Genomic DNA, 14187 nt, shown 5'->3' with positions numbered 1-14187 from the left:
AGGTATCTGAGCTGATGATCTCGTGATTTGACTTGTTGCCGTGCTGGATTCTCCGACTAGACCACTCGTCATGCTGCTAACTGGCGTGAAAGTCGTGCCGCTCGTGCTGGAGGTGGTGTTGATGAAGCGTGGACCAGTCATTGAACTGAAGACCGGACTGTTGGTTGTACCAGGGATGACGCTCGAGCTGGTCATGGGTGAACTGCCGGTTATGGTATCCAAGCTGCTAACCCCCTGGGCACTGCTTGATGTGCTGCTCGAAAAGCTGCTCGCGGCATTGCTGGAGGCACTGGAAGTGCCAACAGAGCTCGACGTATCAGTAGAGCTTGAAATGCCAGTAGAGCTTGACGTGCCATCCTGACTGGTCGTCTGAAGTGAGTTTGAGATGTTATTTACGCTGCTTGAAGTACTCATCGACGTTGCTGGGTTAGAGTTTGAAGACGTGGAGATGCTCGTGATCGCGGATGTTGTAAATGTGCTTGCTAACCCAGTGCTTGTGGAGTCCGAACTCGCGATCGTGGTACTCATCAAACTCACAGATGTTGATGACGAAATCTCCAATGTAGAAGATGTAATTGTCGAGGTCATTGTTCTGCTACTTGTCGGGGACACTGTGGTACTTGAAGGGACAGAAGAGCTTGTCGACGTCGGAACCGAGGAGCTTGATGAGCTAGACGAGGTTGTAGATATGACTGAGCTCGTCGAAGTCGTTGACGGAGTATAAGTTGATATGGAAGAAGGCCCGTAGATTGAGAAGAGCGTTGTGCCGCTAACAATTCCTCCGCATGATGCCGTTGCGGTCCGGATGCAATAGCCATCATCGTATGTCTGCGTGCCTGGGCAAGGTCGAGTGCAAGGATCCTGTTTTGGAAATTTCTTGGTGGCGGGGAATTGATGAAGACGGGATCGGGCGAATTTAGTTTTGAGTAGTAGTAGAAGTTGTCGATTACGAGAGGAAATCGCCGGTTGTTGTTCGCACACGTCGTCTGGCAAAAGGCTGGCGTATTTGACGACGAGGTGGCCAGGAGATCCAGATTCGCAAGTCCATCTACGACCGCTTCACATCCGCTCCACACGCTCGGGGAGGACGAAAAGTCGGAAATCGATAGACAGTTACCCATCGTGCAATGAGGCCGTCGTTTGGAGAAGGGAAGTAGGCTCAGCCAAGATGGGGCAAGCCCTCTAGGGAGACTGCATCACAAAGCTGGATATTCTTCCATATATACGGGCAGAGATTGGAGACGAATGAAAGCAATCTCAGGTAGCATCAATCACAACCGCAAATCCAATGGAATATGGTTTCCTGTGTAGATCCTACATCGCAGCATGCCGATGGACCGCGATGTGTCAGTATATTGGCTAAGCTTTACCAACACCTCGCGCCAGGATTGCAGCCTCTGAGGATGTCTCAAGACACGGCATTCGCGTCTGAAACGGTCTTGCGGAATTATTTAATTGTGCTCAGATCTGTAAGAATCCAAGCCAGAGTGGCTTCAGAATGTCTAAAACATGCTGATACTCGTGAAGAAGGCCGTCTCCAATTTGTGTACGGAACTTCATGACGGCCAGCCATTTGAATCATACTAAACTTTGACTTCATACAATGTTATAAAGTGTATGTTCAATCGAGGCGCATCTCAAGTATGCTACGATCCTTGAATGTTGGTGTAACCCTCTACCTGAATCACCTCGTTATTTCTAAGACAAAAGAATATTCTCTACAGAAGTAAGTAAGCACTGAAAAGAGACAGTCTTCTAACGAAGAACCACGCTAACAAACATTCAAGGATTGTATTGTACACAGCTTCAGTCGACACTTGGATCAGGGCTGGAGTGTTCCGGTTCGTTGAATTATTTCGAAACAGTCAAGGAATGCTTCGCCGTTCATCGTGAATAACTCTTCCAGGGATCGGTGCAGGCACGTTTCGGCATATTACGCAAATGCCAAGGCACTGGGAGAGTGCCTCGGGCTGGGTCCAAAGGAACAGGGCTGATGAAGTGGCTTCAACCAGAATGATACGGGCTGTAGCTATGGAGATTGAATCAGTGAAACATAACCAACGGGTTGATATCGGAGGCCCGATGTCGATTGTGAGACTCTTCATATTTCACTTGGTCAATAGCTAATGAGAGCGAGTGGGTTTCAACTAATACACCAATCAAGGGAGTGAGGTCTTGAAATTTCTATTCTCCAAGTAGCTTCCTAGGACATATAAAGCCATGTTACGGTTTTGGCCGATTCCCTTGATGCCGGATATCATGCCAAAGAGTTTGGCTGTTCGGGCCGAGATTTATGGCTCGCCAGGCGGATAGTGATTTCGGATGACAACACGGCAAGGACGTTGAAGAAGAAAACGATAAGAAACGCTAGAACAGCACAAATCTTTGCATGTTTGCTTGATGAAATCAGTAATTTGCCCGTTGAATAAAGCGTCCGCTCAGAGGGAAAAGTCTTACCGAACCGCAGCACCAGACAGCAGAGTCTGCTCCGGTACGTCGGTTGTGGGTCAGCCGAAGCCTTCGAGAGTCAAAGGTGTTTCCAGACTTACGCTGATAAACCACTTTTGACTCACACTCTTGACTCAAACTCTCAAGGTCATGCACAAGCGACGAAACTGCCAATTTGGCGCCCGATTGCAAGCCAAATGGGCCAATCACGCACCTTGATCACCCACTGGCAAGCCCCGACTGACCCAACCCCACCCCAGCCCCACGCACATGCTTCATAATGCACAATCTGAGCCGCTGTCTCAAAACAAGGCAAGATGGCCGAGCGGTCTAAGGCGCTAGCTTCAGGTGCTAGTCAAGTAATTGGCGTGGGTTCGAATCCCACTCTTGTCATCATCATGCGAGCTTGAGCCCGCAATTCCTTTTCTTTTTGTTGATGTTGTGTTGATGTTTTTGTTCAATTGGTTTTGGTGGTGAATTGAGATTTTTGCCTGCGTCGGGTGAGGGAGAGTAAGATGTGGCGCGAGAGAGGATGTGGGGGTGGCGCAGGCCCGTGCGCCATGGGCTAACGACCTCTGCCAAGTTGCGAAGGTAAGGGTGATTGGGACGACACCAACGGTCTAAGGAAGGAGTGAAAACCAAGATCAAAGAATGTTTGGGATGGTCCCGAAATCAATGGCTTGTCTAGGGAATTGTGCATATCTTCAGCGAGGTCTGCGCCGCCAGAAGGTGTCGTTAGTCACTGCTGTGGGACCCTCTTACACCAGCACGGCCTGTTTTCCTGCCTTGAGTGTTCAGTGCTCTCTTTCATCAGAGGGATAACAGTGTAGGATGGCAATAATAAGTTGTCTCTTTGAGAATCTCGAATCATGTCGGCCAGGAAAGCTATGGAACAAGGGTCATGCGGTTTATGGTATAACATCCTTAAGCTGCGTCATCTGCTTGTAGTTTCAATGTGCTGTGCCAGTGATGAAGTATTTAATTAGAAACATATTTCCTACACCTATATCCAACCTGCGGCACTGTTCAGCATTGAATTCGAACGGATTCAAATTTGGGGTGTTTACAAGGCTTCGCGCAGCGGGTACTAAGTTGCGACGAAGTGTGCCGGCTCAGACCTATCAGCTGATTCAATTCCTCACAACATATGAATACTACATAGACGATGGAAATAACCAGGTCCGTCCTCTGCTCAATAATATGTCAACTCATCTCCGCGATGGGACATAGCTAGAACTAAACCTAGCCAGACCTAACAAATGAGTTGGGGGTCAAAACTGCCTTGTTTTTGAAGGGAGAGTGGGAAGACCTGACGGTTTGAGAGAAGCAGTCCACATACATGTCTCTGGTTTATATCAGGTTATCCATTCTGTGGTTACTACAGTTGGGGATGTTGATATTGCCAAAACATCGTAGAAGTGTCTATTTCACCCCGTGTCGGTCATACATCGTGCCAGCACTTATTAGACCTTATACGCTGTGGAAGTGTAGAAGTTTGGAGGGAGGATTGAAATAATAGAAAGCCTTCTCCATTATGGACTGATGAGATATTGCTCAAGCTCCCATAGTCCGACGCATTCTTAGGCCTTTGGTTAATATAAACCTCTTTCTTCTGTATTCCCAAGTGAATGAGTACAAAAAGGAGACAAGCCGGAGCCGCTGCTAAATGTGATCGAAGACTAAGTGCCATAAGCACCTCGCTCGGGTCTTGGCATTGATTTGAGCTAACTGGGGGAAGAACAAAAGAACACGAGATTGGAACCATTCAAGTGGGACAAAGCCATGTTTAGAGATCTAGGGCAATTTATATTGATGGATGACCGCGTGAGTCAGAAATACTCTAACCTCTAGATATGAGTATTATACTATTCAAATTAGCATGCACAAGTCTCGTTTTCACTTGAGGGCATCGGCGATTCCTCCACAGGTTCCGCATGTGGTCAGAAGGAAAATCACATCACGCAACCCTGAAACGCAACGTCCTGCCAAAAGGCATGACGGTTAAGGTGCTAGAAAATTTGACTGATTCTGTATCGTCGTCGTCCTTCGTCATCCGCGTTCCTTGCCGTATACGACGTATGTAGTGAGGTATGCGCATGTGCCACAGCTTACAGGGAAAGGATCCAGTTGGACATAGTAAACATCATATTTTTTAGAAAATGGACGATGTTCTCATAGGTTTCAGTGTTTTAACCCTAGTGCGTAGATCACCAACAAGAAATGATTTGCCGTGCTTCATGCAATGTATTTTATACCATGATTACAGTCCAAGATGAGAATCATTGGCAATTAACCTGCCTTTCTTGGAATTTGCGAAGTTTCGTGCCATGTCAAAGCTATGAAGACTGTATCCGCCATCGTTTGTTTGCACTTGGTCCTGTCGTTCAGGCGCAACAGCCTCGCCAGATGCTTACCTCAAAATAGCTGCTTTTATTGCAGAAAAGCAGATCCTGAGATTGGCCAGGGTAAGCAGTCTTGCCCTATTACTCTAGCAGATGAAAGAATCATTCTTCTTCCTCTTCCCGTAATCCCAGCTCCTCAACCAGATACCTGAAAGTGCGGTTGCCCCCGCAGTCTTCCTCAGTTAAGCCCCTCAACTCTGCTAGGCGCTTATATGGAGATTTATTCGGCCAGCCGTATACCTTGGACAAACCCACCAGGTAATTTGAGGTGGTCGCGCCGCGGTCGACAAGCCACTTGACCAAATCTCGGCTATTGCACATCACAGCGCGCGAGATCTAAGAAGAATCAATCAGCCTAGTTTCTTTTTTTTCCAGTGAGCTAATCATTGATTTATTACCAGAGAGCCATGTCCAGGAATGCCACTGTCACCGGGGTGGTTAATATCATGCCCGAGCTCGAGGAAGATTGTCATTGTGTCGTAATGCTCCTGCCTGACTTTACCAATGCCGTAGCGGGGATAGACAGACTCTAGAGGGAGAAGCAAGGCAGGCGCATCCCAGTCTTGGTGATTACGAAATTTCGCATGCGCATCGGCCCCAGCAGCAATCAAAACGCGCACCATCTCCGGCGAAGATCTCAACGCAGCGTAGTGGAGGGCGGTGTATGATTCCATTTGCTGCAAACATCTCGTTTCCAAATCGACCCGGAGAGCGAGGAGAAAGCCGACAATGTCAAGGTGGCCCGCGCTGACGGCAGCTTGCAGAGGAGTTTTCCAATCAGTCCAAGTGTACTCGTGCAGAGCGCTGATGTTGAGGTTTGGCCGCTCGGTAAGCAATATCTTTAGACCCTCCAGATTGCCGGCTTCACAAGCGTCGTAAAACGCGGCTCGGCCGGCTAGATACGTGGCGTCTTCTTGCATCTCGTCTTCCGATGCCATCGTGATATTATTTGGAGAAAGTGTCGAGAAATTGGTCTGCGGACTTGCACGATGCCCATGGGGGGAGCTCTTATTAACACAACTTAAGTAATTTCACAACACCGAGGTTTCTGCCTAAAGTGCCAAGCAACAGACAATGACAGTGTCAGGGTTGGAAGTGTTGGCTCCAGGCACCAACCGGATATCTCCACATACATAAGACGTGTTGCGACCTCGATGTGGACCAGCAACAGACAGACTGACCAGGGTGCAACTCCGGCGGTGACTATACCGCCAAATAGTCACAGAACGACCCGGTTCAAAGATGAAAACGAACAATCTGTCACCATGTCACCAGGAACCCTTCACTTCTGCTTATCAGAAACGTCTCTGTTGCAATGGGTGTCCCGGGAAACTTGACAGCTGACGATCGGAAACATTCTGTTCACAACTTCACGGATGCCTCATTGTGAAGATCTCTCTACCTCCCATCTACGTTACGTCGTTTTCGAGTGCTTTGGCGATGTCTTCGAATTCGTTGAGTACTATACTGGTCATTCTGATGGGATGTATGAAGTTTTCGTCAGAAAGGCACAATCACGAAGCACCTATTAACGTCTCTCTGCTGGCGGAGGTGAATAGGGTATAAAACCGGCCTTCCGCCATAGTTGATGTGCCAGCAATGGCCAATATGTCCGCGTCGAGTTCGACAGAAAGGCGGAGAAAGAAAACCCACCACGATGTCTCGAGTCTCGCTATTTCGTGGTCTCCATGCCATGGGCGTTTGACACGTACATGCGACGCAGATCCGAATCAACACGAGGAATAGTCCACCAAACATGACGGCCGCGGATAACGCTACCTCAGAGGTCGGGCATGAGATTTCGCAGCTTATTGGATCTTGAGGCAGCAAAGCAATGTACACCTAGCCATCGACACCAATCCTACTGCCAACCTTTCAGGAACATCAAAGTACTCAGCTTACCACATCAAGAATCTTGTTCGCAACGTAAATTTAATCTAACATTATTGACGCCTCATCAGACAAAAACCAAAGGTTCGAGAGTGAGCCATCATTCGTTCGCACGCCGCCAAAGCCGCGGCAGCCACCAACGGGATATGACCATGTCATCATTGGTCTAAACCCACGTGGGGAGCCAGACAGCCGCTGCAGTTCTTCTAAAAGGGGGGTGTTGTGTGTGTGTGTGTGATCTATCTACAATTCCATTCCGTTTCGTTGCGTCGTCCCAATTGCATCGCCCCTTTTTATCAGTTTGCTCCCCGTCCCCTACGACTACTACTACTACGACTACTAACGCCTCGTCGCCAATTTGGAAGCCATAAACGGGGAACTATATATAACCCCTATACTGCTTCTCCAAAAAAAGAACCCCCTAGTCCCGAGTGCCTCAGCTTTTCGGCCACAGACAGGAGGCATGCATGCGAGATGCATTAACAGTGCTGTTTACGCAGATTCCGCATTCTAGCGCCAGCCAATGGCGACTGCGGCTGAAGCGGATTCACCATCGACGGCAACGCCGACCTGTCCTCACCACTCCACCCATCCGCAGTGTCTTCCTACTGACCGGCGGCATTGGCGAGTTCGTTGAGTTTGCCACGCTCCTCCTCGGTCAGCATGCCGTACCACTCCTGAAAGTTGGCCACGTTTTCCCGAGCGGCGCGCATGAAGAACTCGGTGAGGTAGGCTTGCGTTTCGTCGTCGCGCTGGCGGGCGCCTGAGCCCTCAATGTAGGACATGAGGTCGTTCTTAACACCGCCCAGGCTAAGGTCGAGTGTCTCGGGCTCGTCCTCCCAACCGTCGTCGTCGTTCTCTTCGTCAGCGAACTCGGCCGCAGCGGCGACGGCAGCGGCGTTGGCAGCAGCGTTGGCACCTGATGCGGAGAGAAGTTCCTCAATGAGGACCTTGAGGATCTTGAGGGAGGCGGGGATGACGGTGTATTGGTCCGGGTCTTGAACGTCAGCACCTCTGGTTAAGCGTTGCGGTTCTGCAGTACTTACTGGCCTTGGCGCGGGAGCGCGTCATAATTCTACCGTCACTCTGGTTGATAATCATGTCGCCCTTAACCATAGTCTGGGCAAGACGGGGATCATTAAGAGAGTAAAGCTTCGACAATGCGATAACGCTACTCAAGTCAGTTTTGCACACCAGAGAAGTCTTAGTCAACTTACTTTTGGCGAATCTCATCGTAGCCGGCGAAGCTGACGGAGTTCTCAAGCCATTTGCTCAGTACAACCTGGAGGCCAGTGTTGCCGTGAATCTGAATCTGGCTGAGGAACTCGACAACGTCGTGGGCGCCAACGAGAGACAAACGCGCAAAGACGAGGATCAGTGACTGGATGAAGGGAGCAGCCTCGGCGGAAGCCAGTCTCGTGGCTACAGCCTGGAGAAGCTGAGGCAGGAAGGGACCAAGACGCTCCTGTCCGGCCTTCTCGACGAGCTCTGCCGCGAGACCTCCGACCTCGGAGGCGGAGTTGTCCTCGATGGAAGGCCCAAGCAGACGGTCGATGATGTGAAGGCAGACCTCCAGACCGGAGCGGCCGCTCTCATCATGCCAGCCGAACACTTGGTGGTGGTCGTGCATGAGAAGGTACTTGACAGACTCGGCACCAGGGCGGAGGACCTCTCCCTCGTTAGACTCCATCAGGAGGCGGTTGAGTTTGGGGAGAGTGGCGGCTACGAAGCCGGCGGGGAGGGGCTCAGAGCCGTGCTCAACGAGCGCAGTAAGCAGCTCAGTGGCAACGGTCACGAGAGGATCATCCTGAGTTACGTTGGCCGTGTTAAAAGCCGCCGTCAACGTGGGAAGAATCTTCGCGCACAGAGCGGTGTATGAGGTGGTGTCAGAGAGAGTGCGGACAATCTCCTCAAAGGCTTCGCAGATAAGCATGGTGGCCTGGAAATTGGAGGCGCCGAGCTTCGCGACCATGAACAGGAGGTCAACAGAGGGAACGTCTTGAGAAAGAGCGATGCGGGTATCGATGTTGATGGCGGAGCGCAGAGACTCGGCAAGGGTGACGAGCAGCTCATCTGCGTCCTCCATCTCCTCAGGGTCCTTGTTCTGCATGTACTGAGCAATGGCGTTGATGATTGGAACCTGACGGTCTCCGCCGACTCGGCCGGATCTGACGAAGCCTTCCACAGCCTTGATGCACGCAACCTGGACGACCTCGGACTCCTCAGAAGTGATGCATTGGATGATGCGGTCGAGGAGGGCAGGGGGCGTCGCGAATCCGCGGGCAAGGGTGCCTCCAACGAGATAACCACGAGCTCTCAGCAGGGGCTGCTCGGATTGGTTTACGGCGAAGTCAACCAGGCCAAGATACGCCTCTGAAACAGCATCCGGAATGGGCTTCTCCATATCTTGGAAATCGCTCATCAGCATATTGAACAGGTACAGAGAAGCTTCTTGACTCCTCCACTGGGAACCATCGCCAGGGAACAGAGTCTTTGTGTAACCGAAGAGTCCCTCCACTGCCTTCTCGCTGTACCACTCGCCAAGCTTGATGAGAAGGTCGCCGGACGCCGTGCGGGCGGTGTAGTTAGCAGTGACGGAGGTCTCCTCGGCCAGGTACAGGGAGCAGTCGATATCCCATAGCTCCTCCTCTTCACGGCTGATGCGAGAGTATCCGACAACCATCTTCATGACCTCGACCATCCAGGGGGTCTCTTGCGCAGATGGGTGGGCGGCCAACTGAGCCTCGAGCTCAGCTTGGACCGGAGGCGCGCGGAAGCACTGGTTGAGGAAGTCAAGCTCCTCCAAGATCAAGAAATCGAGGGTGTATGGCAGGCTGTCGGAGTCCTCGAGACGGCCCTGGGCCTCATGTCCAATGTAGAGGTCCTCGTGGGGCTTCTGCAGCAGAGAGAGCTCCTCCCACACGGCTGTGAACAGACTGGTGCTGTGCGGCAGCAATAGGTGAGGGAAGACAGACTTGACCTTGAGAAGGGTCTTGACAACCTGCAGCTTCATGGCAATGATGTGGTTCCAGCTTTCGGGCTGGCCGCTAGCGAGCTCGGCCGGGGCTTCGGGCAGACGGGTCTTGAGGACCTGGGCGAAGAAGGGATACCATTCCTTGAGGGCCTCCTCGGCAAAGGACTTGACCTCCTTCATGTGGTCCTCCTTGACGATATCCATGAGGTCGAAGCACGAGCGGAAGACAGAGATGGCGAGAGCGCGGAGGTTGGGTTTCCGGCCCTCGTTCAGGGCAACCTCGGTGACGGCCTTGACAATATCACGGGCCATGGTGAAGAATTGGTCCTCGCTCAGGCTCTCATCAATAATGTCGCCAAGAACGCGGAGGGCGCCGTGGAGCTGGACGTCGGTGCTCGTGGGGATGACGCCCAGGACGGTGGGCAGGAGTTGAGGCCATCGTTCGGGGAAGTCGGCTGACGCGATCTTGCCAATAGCATAGCTAGACGTTGGAACAATGTCAGTGACTTGTGCCTTTTGTATGTGCGTTTGTGTGTGGTGCTATGTTTCCGCGCGCGCAATTTCATGACGAGACCGCCGCGCAGAGGGACTGTGACTCTTTGTAGATACCGCAACAGCCATACCTTGCCGCAATCTTGACGAGTCTCTTGTCCTCATTGCTCAGGGCAATCTCCAGCAGGGTGTTGCGCAGCTGGTCGCGCGCGGCGTCGGAGATGTCGACGAGGGGCTCGGAGGCGTCTCTGTCTTCGGGGCTCCAGTTCCTCTCGATGAAGAGGCGGAGGGTGCTGAGGGCGGCCTGGCGGATGGCGGTGTCGATGGAGGCGTGGTTGGCGATGTTGGCCAGGGAGGTAGGGAAAGCCGGGTTCGCGCGCGCATGCTTGAGCTCTATCTCGGCCTGCTGGCGGGGACCCTGATCGGAGCTCTGGGTGTTCGCCAGCAGCGAAACCAGCTGGTCCTCCATGGTGGGCTGGGGTGTTTTGTCGGAAGGCGACACTCACGCAGGCCTATCTGTCGTGTCGATGTGTGAGGGTCTGGGATATGTATCCGGTCGGTCGCGTGTTTGCTCTCGACCCGAATCGGTATGCGTCCCGCTTGTTGGGGTGCCCTTATGCGCCACTCGGTGTGGTGGTGGTGGTGTGGTGTCTATCGTGTTGGTGGGTGTTGCCGCAGGAGGAGAGAGCAACCCAAGAAACAAAACGAAACGAAACCAATTAACTACCTTGCACCAGCACAGGTCCACGGATAGTGCGCAAGGAAAGTCGGCCCGGAACCACCTAGGCAGGATGGACAGGACTACGTGGGTGCCTCAACCTAACGAAGGAAGCGGTCGGGTAGAAAGTGGGTTGGGTATGCGTGGTGCGGATGAGTGTGCGTCTGCGTTAGTAGTATGTTTATGGGCAAAGGTTGTGTGTGTGCGTGGTGCCGTCGTCTCTGGTGATGTTTCTCTCGGGCAATCGTCTTTTTTGGCGGGGTGGTTAACCGTTTAGACGCGCAGGTGGAGCCAACGAGGTGCCACAACCAACTCTCTCACAGGCCAGCAAAGTTGGCTTGTTTCCACTTGTTTACTATGGACAGCGCGCGCAACGAGGAGGGGACACCACGAGTCCTCGACTGGAGAGGAGGGGTCGGCCGGCAATTTTTCAGGTGGCAGGTGCACCGCCTTCCTCCCACTACTACATCACCTCTGTGAATCAGGTCCCCAATCCAGTGCAAGTGGAAGGAGTAGCCCCTCACTTGGGTACACTACTCCGCCTTAGGTCAGCACCACCAAAGCAGGCACCGAGGGCACGGGCCGCAACGCGGTTGGAGCAAACCCTCCTTTTCTTCATAAGGGTAGCGCGGGGTCGTCCGTTGGGGCCCTGGCGGTGTGGTGGTGTGTCTGTGTTTGTGTAGCTAAGTAGCTGTAGCTCCCTTGCTCCCATGCACTTCCAAGGGGAGGGAAAAAAAAAAAAAGATGCAACGACCAGAGACTTGGAGCTAGCATGTGGTCCGCCTCTTCACCGTCTATTAATGTCCGACTCTATCTGTTATTAGCATGCCCATCGCTTGATGTTAGCCGCAAGCCACGGATAATATCCGCTGAGCACGACCACCCAAATATCCAAAGAGATCGCCTGATTTCCTCCTGTATCTGCGCGGCTATGTTTCCTCTGTGTTTGGTGCATTATCTGCTCCGGGTATGTCCTAGCCTGTGATTATCGGATCGAGACAGAATCCCATGTTTTTTTTCTAATACTTTTCATTTGGACTTGCGTCATGCCTATCGGTTTTGCTATCTATTGGGTATCGTCGTCTCTCGTTACCATCGTCTCTAATTACCATCGTCTTTCGTCACCTTCTTCCTTCATCACCGTCTTCCTTCATAACCGTCGTCTCTCGTCACCGTCGTCTCTCGTCGCCGTCGTCCTCAATCCATTTGTCGCCGTCCACCTGTATCCTCGTCCTGCTCCTCTTGAGGGGCGTATAGATGGAGATCAGCACCTCCCCAAAGTCTATGAAGACGGGAAGCTAGCCACTGGATAGCGAGTAGGTCCCGATTGGGAAGTAGACTTTTGTCTTCGGCCCAGATTGTAACAATCTGGCCATCGTCAAGAGCGGTGCCATTATCGGCGAAGAACTCCTCATCGTGATCTTGCGCTTCCCACATTTCGCGAGGGTCGGCGTCTGTTGCGTCAGGGCTGTCATTGATACCTCCCAGGTTGGTTTTCTTCAACCAATGGGAGCCAGTTTCCAGTCCGTAGATTTGCTTCAGTTTGCCCGCGTGCCTGCCGTCCTTGGTATTCTTGGTATCCTTCGTCTCCTTCGACTCCTTGGTGTCCTTGCTGCTGCCTGCGGCTCTTCCCAAGTTGCTTTCTTTGCCCGGCTTCATCGCGACCCATTTGTCCACGTAGCGTAGGGGTTCAAGACCGAATTTGCCTTCGTTCCACATCTTGCGCAAGGAAGGGCTCATCGTGACCATGTTGGCAGGCGAGTCAAGGAGATCATGTGCGCCAGGTTCCAGCAAAGCGCACAGTTTGCCGTGAAAGTCGTCGCCCAAGATGGCTCGAAGGGGTCCCAGAACCTAGTACTGGATTTCGAGTCGCCGGGAGAGGCTCCAGGCAGGGACAATGCGACAAACTTGGTAGATCTGCTTGAGGGTCAGAACGCATCTGAAGCCGTCGCGCTTGAGAGCCTTCAAGCATGTTAGCAAGCTGACAACGCCAGAATCGCAAAGGCTACGCACCAAATCTCTCTGCGTGGGATTTCCAGCCCAGGTTTCCTCTTCGTATGGCAATGGGGTTTCATGAGCTGCAACTTGTCAGTCATACGTGATGCGCGTGAACGACGATGTCGGATAACTTACACCACCAACCCAGGTACTTTAGTCCATCACCACCCACAGACTGCAGAAGCGAGTAGAGCACATCTCGCTTCTCGCGTCTGCCTCCAATACTCAGTTTGTCTTTGAACTTGAGCAAGAGGTCGAAGTCCATCGTCAACATCGACGCCCACAAACGCGCAGATCGTAGGGTGCGTTTGTCGGACTTGTACATGGGGATGAAGTCCTCATGGGTGTCGATGGTGTTGTGAATAGCTCTCATCGCGTCAAGGCGGTCTTCCAAGTTCGCTTTGGCGTCGTCGAGATAATCTTGACCTCTCGTTCTGCGTTCAACTCGGGCATCGAAGTTGCGCTTGTAGGCCGCAAGTTCTCGGGGTGTGACACGGGTTTCTGGATCGCTATTTCGGAGTTTGGCCTCCAGTCTGGCCATAAGATCCTTGATTTCATCCTCACTGATGACAGAAGCCGAGTTGCCATTCATCGTGAGTGTTGGGTGACGTTTCTGAACGCCTTTAACTTTTTCCAGGGTGAAAGGAAGTCAATACTGTGTAGGTCGAGGATAAGAGAAGGTACGGCGGTAGGTCTAAAAGTCCGTACTGTGGGTACCTAGAAGCAGGGTACCTAGCAAGGTCCGCACTAGGGTGCCCTGTCAAAGTCTCTGTGTTTGCGCGATGATGAAGGACGACTACCCAGAAACAACGACGGAGACGAAGACGGAGAAGAGAAGAAGACGATAACAGAGATGGCAATCGTGGAAGCCCCCCCCTCCGCGGGGGAAAGAAAAAAAAAAAAAAAAAAAAAAAAAAAAAAAAAAAAAAAGGGTGAAGCAGCGACAGCACGAAAGCGGCAAAGGCAGGAGCCCATGAACAAGCTCACAAGAGAAAAGTAGTTGCTCTTCTCAGCAGGAAAACAAAGGGCCTTCACCCGAAAACCACGAGCAAGGCAGGACACACCAAACAGCATAGCAAATCACACGGGTCACGGCCCATCATTAAACTCACATCTCAATTCATCCACCGTATACACATTCCACATGCTATCCGTCAGCATATCTATCCATCAATCCATACAAGACCCCGCCATCCATCTATCCACCCACATCCCGTCCATCCAAGTCAACCAAGCCAGCCCAATTCCAAACCCGTCCATGTCAG

General features: G+C 52.0%; 4 protein-coding genes across 4 annotated transcripts; 1 reads left to right on the top strand and 3 right to left on the bottom strand.

Annotated features, from left to right (window-relative positions):
* Positions 1-385: 385 nt before the first annotated feature.
* On the top strand, positions 386-724 carry CGGC5_v016385 (uncharacterized protein; the record flags this gene model as incomplete). The annotated part of the gene is made up of 1 exon (XM_032032321.1): positions 386-724. The coding sequence occupies one exon, from the start codon at positions 386-388 to the stop codon at positions 722-724; it is 339 nt and encodes a 112-aa protein (XP_031893229.1).
* Positions 725-4952: 4228 nt separating this feature from the next.
* Positions 4953-5788, bottom strand: CASKIN1 (Caskin-1; the record flags this gene model as incomplete). The annotated part of the gene is made up of 2 exons (XM_032032093.1): positions 4953-5186; positions 5249-5788. 2 exons carry the CDS (start codon positions 5786-5788, stop codon positions 4953-4955), a joined length of 774 nt encoding a protein of 257 aa, XP_031893231.1.
* A 1557-nt stretch (positions 5789-7345) lies between these two features.
* kap114 (Importin subunit beta-5) lies at positions 7346-10675 on the bottom strand (the record flags this gene model as incomplete). Its single annotated transcript, XM_032031980.1, has 4 exons — positions 7346-7737; positions 7787-7911; positions 7958-10195; positions 10338-10675. 4 exons carry the CDS (start codon positions 10673-10675, stop codon positions 7346-7348), a joined length of 3093 nt encoding a protein of 1030 aa, XP_031893593.1.
* Positions 10676-12121: 1446 nt separating this feature from the next.
* On the bottom strand, positions 12122-13514 carry CGGC5_v016382 (uncharacterized protein; the record flags this gene model as incomplete). Its single annotated transcript, XM_032031869.1, has 4 exons — positions 12122-12775; positions 12833-12886; positions 12938-13002; positions 13058-13514. 4 exons carry the CDS (start codon positions 13512-13514, stop codon positions 12122-12124), a joined length of 1230 nt encoding a protein of 409 aa, XP_031893592.1.
* Between the last annotated feature and the right edge of the window lie 673 nt (positions 13515-14187).

The sequence above is a fragment of the Colletotrichum fructicola genome, assembly GCF_000319635.2.
Source record: "Colletotrichum fructicola Nara gc5 chromosome Unknown KSG_Nara_v1_contig10, whole genome shotgun sequence".
Lineage (NCBI taxonomy): Eukaryota > Fungi > Ascomycota > Sordariomycetes > Glomerellales > Glomerellaceae > Colletotrichum > Colletotrichum fructicola.
Note: the sequence above shows the minus strand (reverse complement) of the source record. Positions and strands in the feature narration are given on the sequence as shown.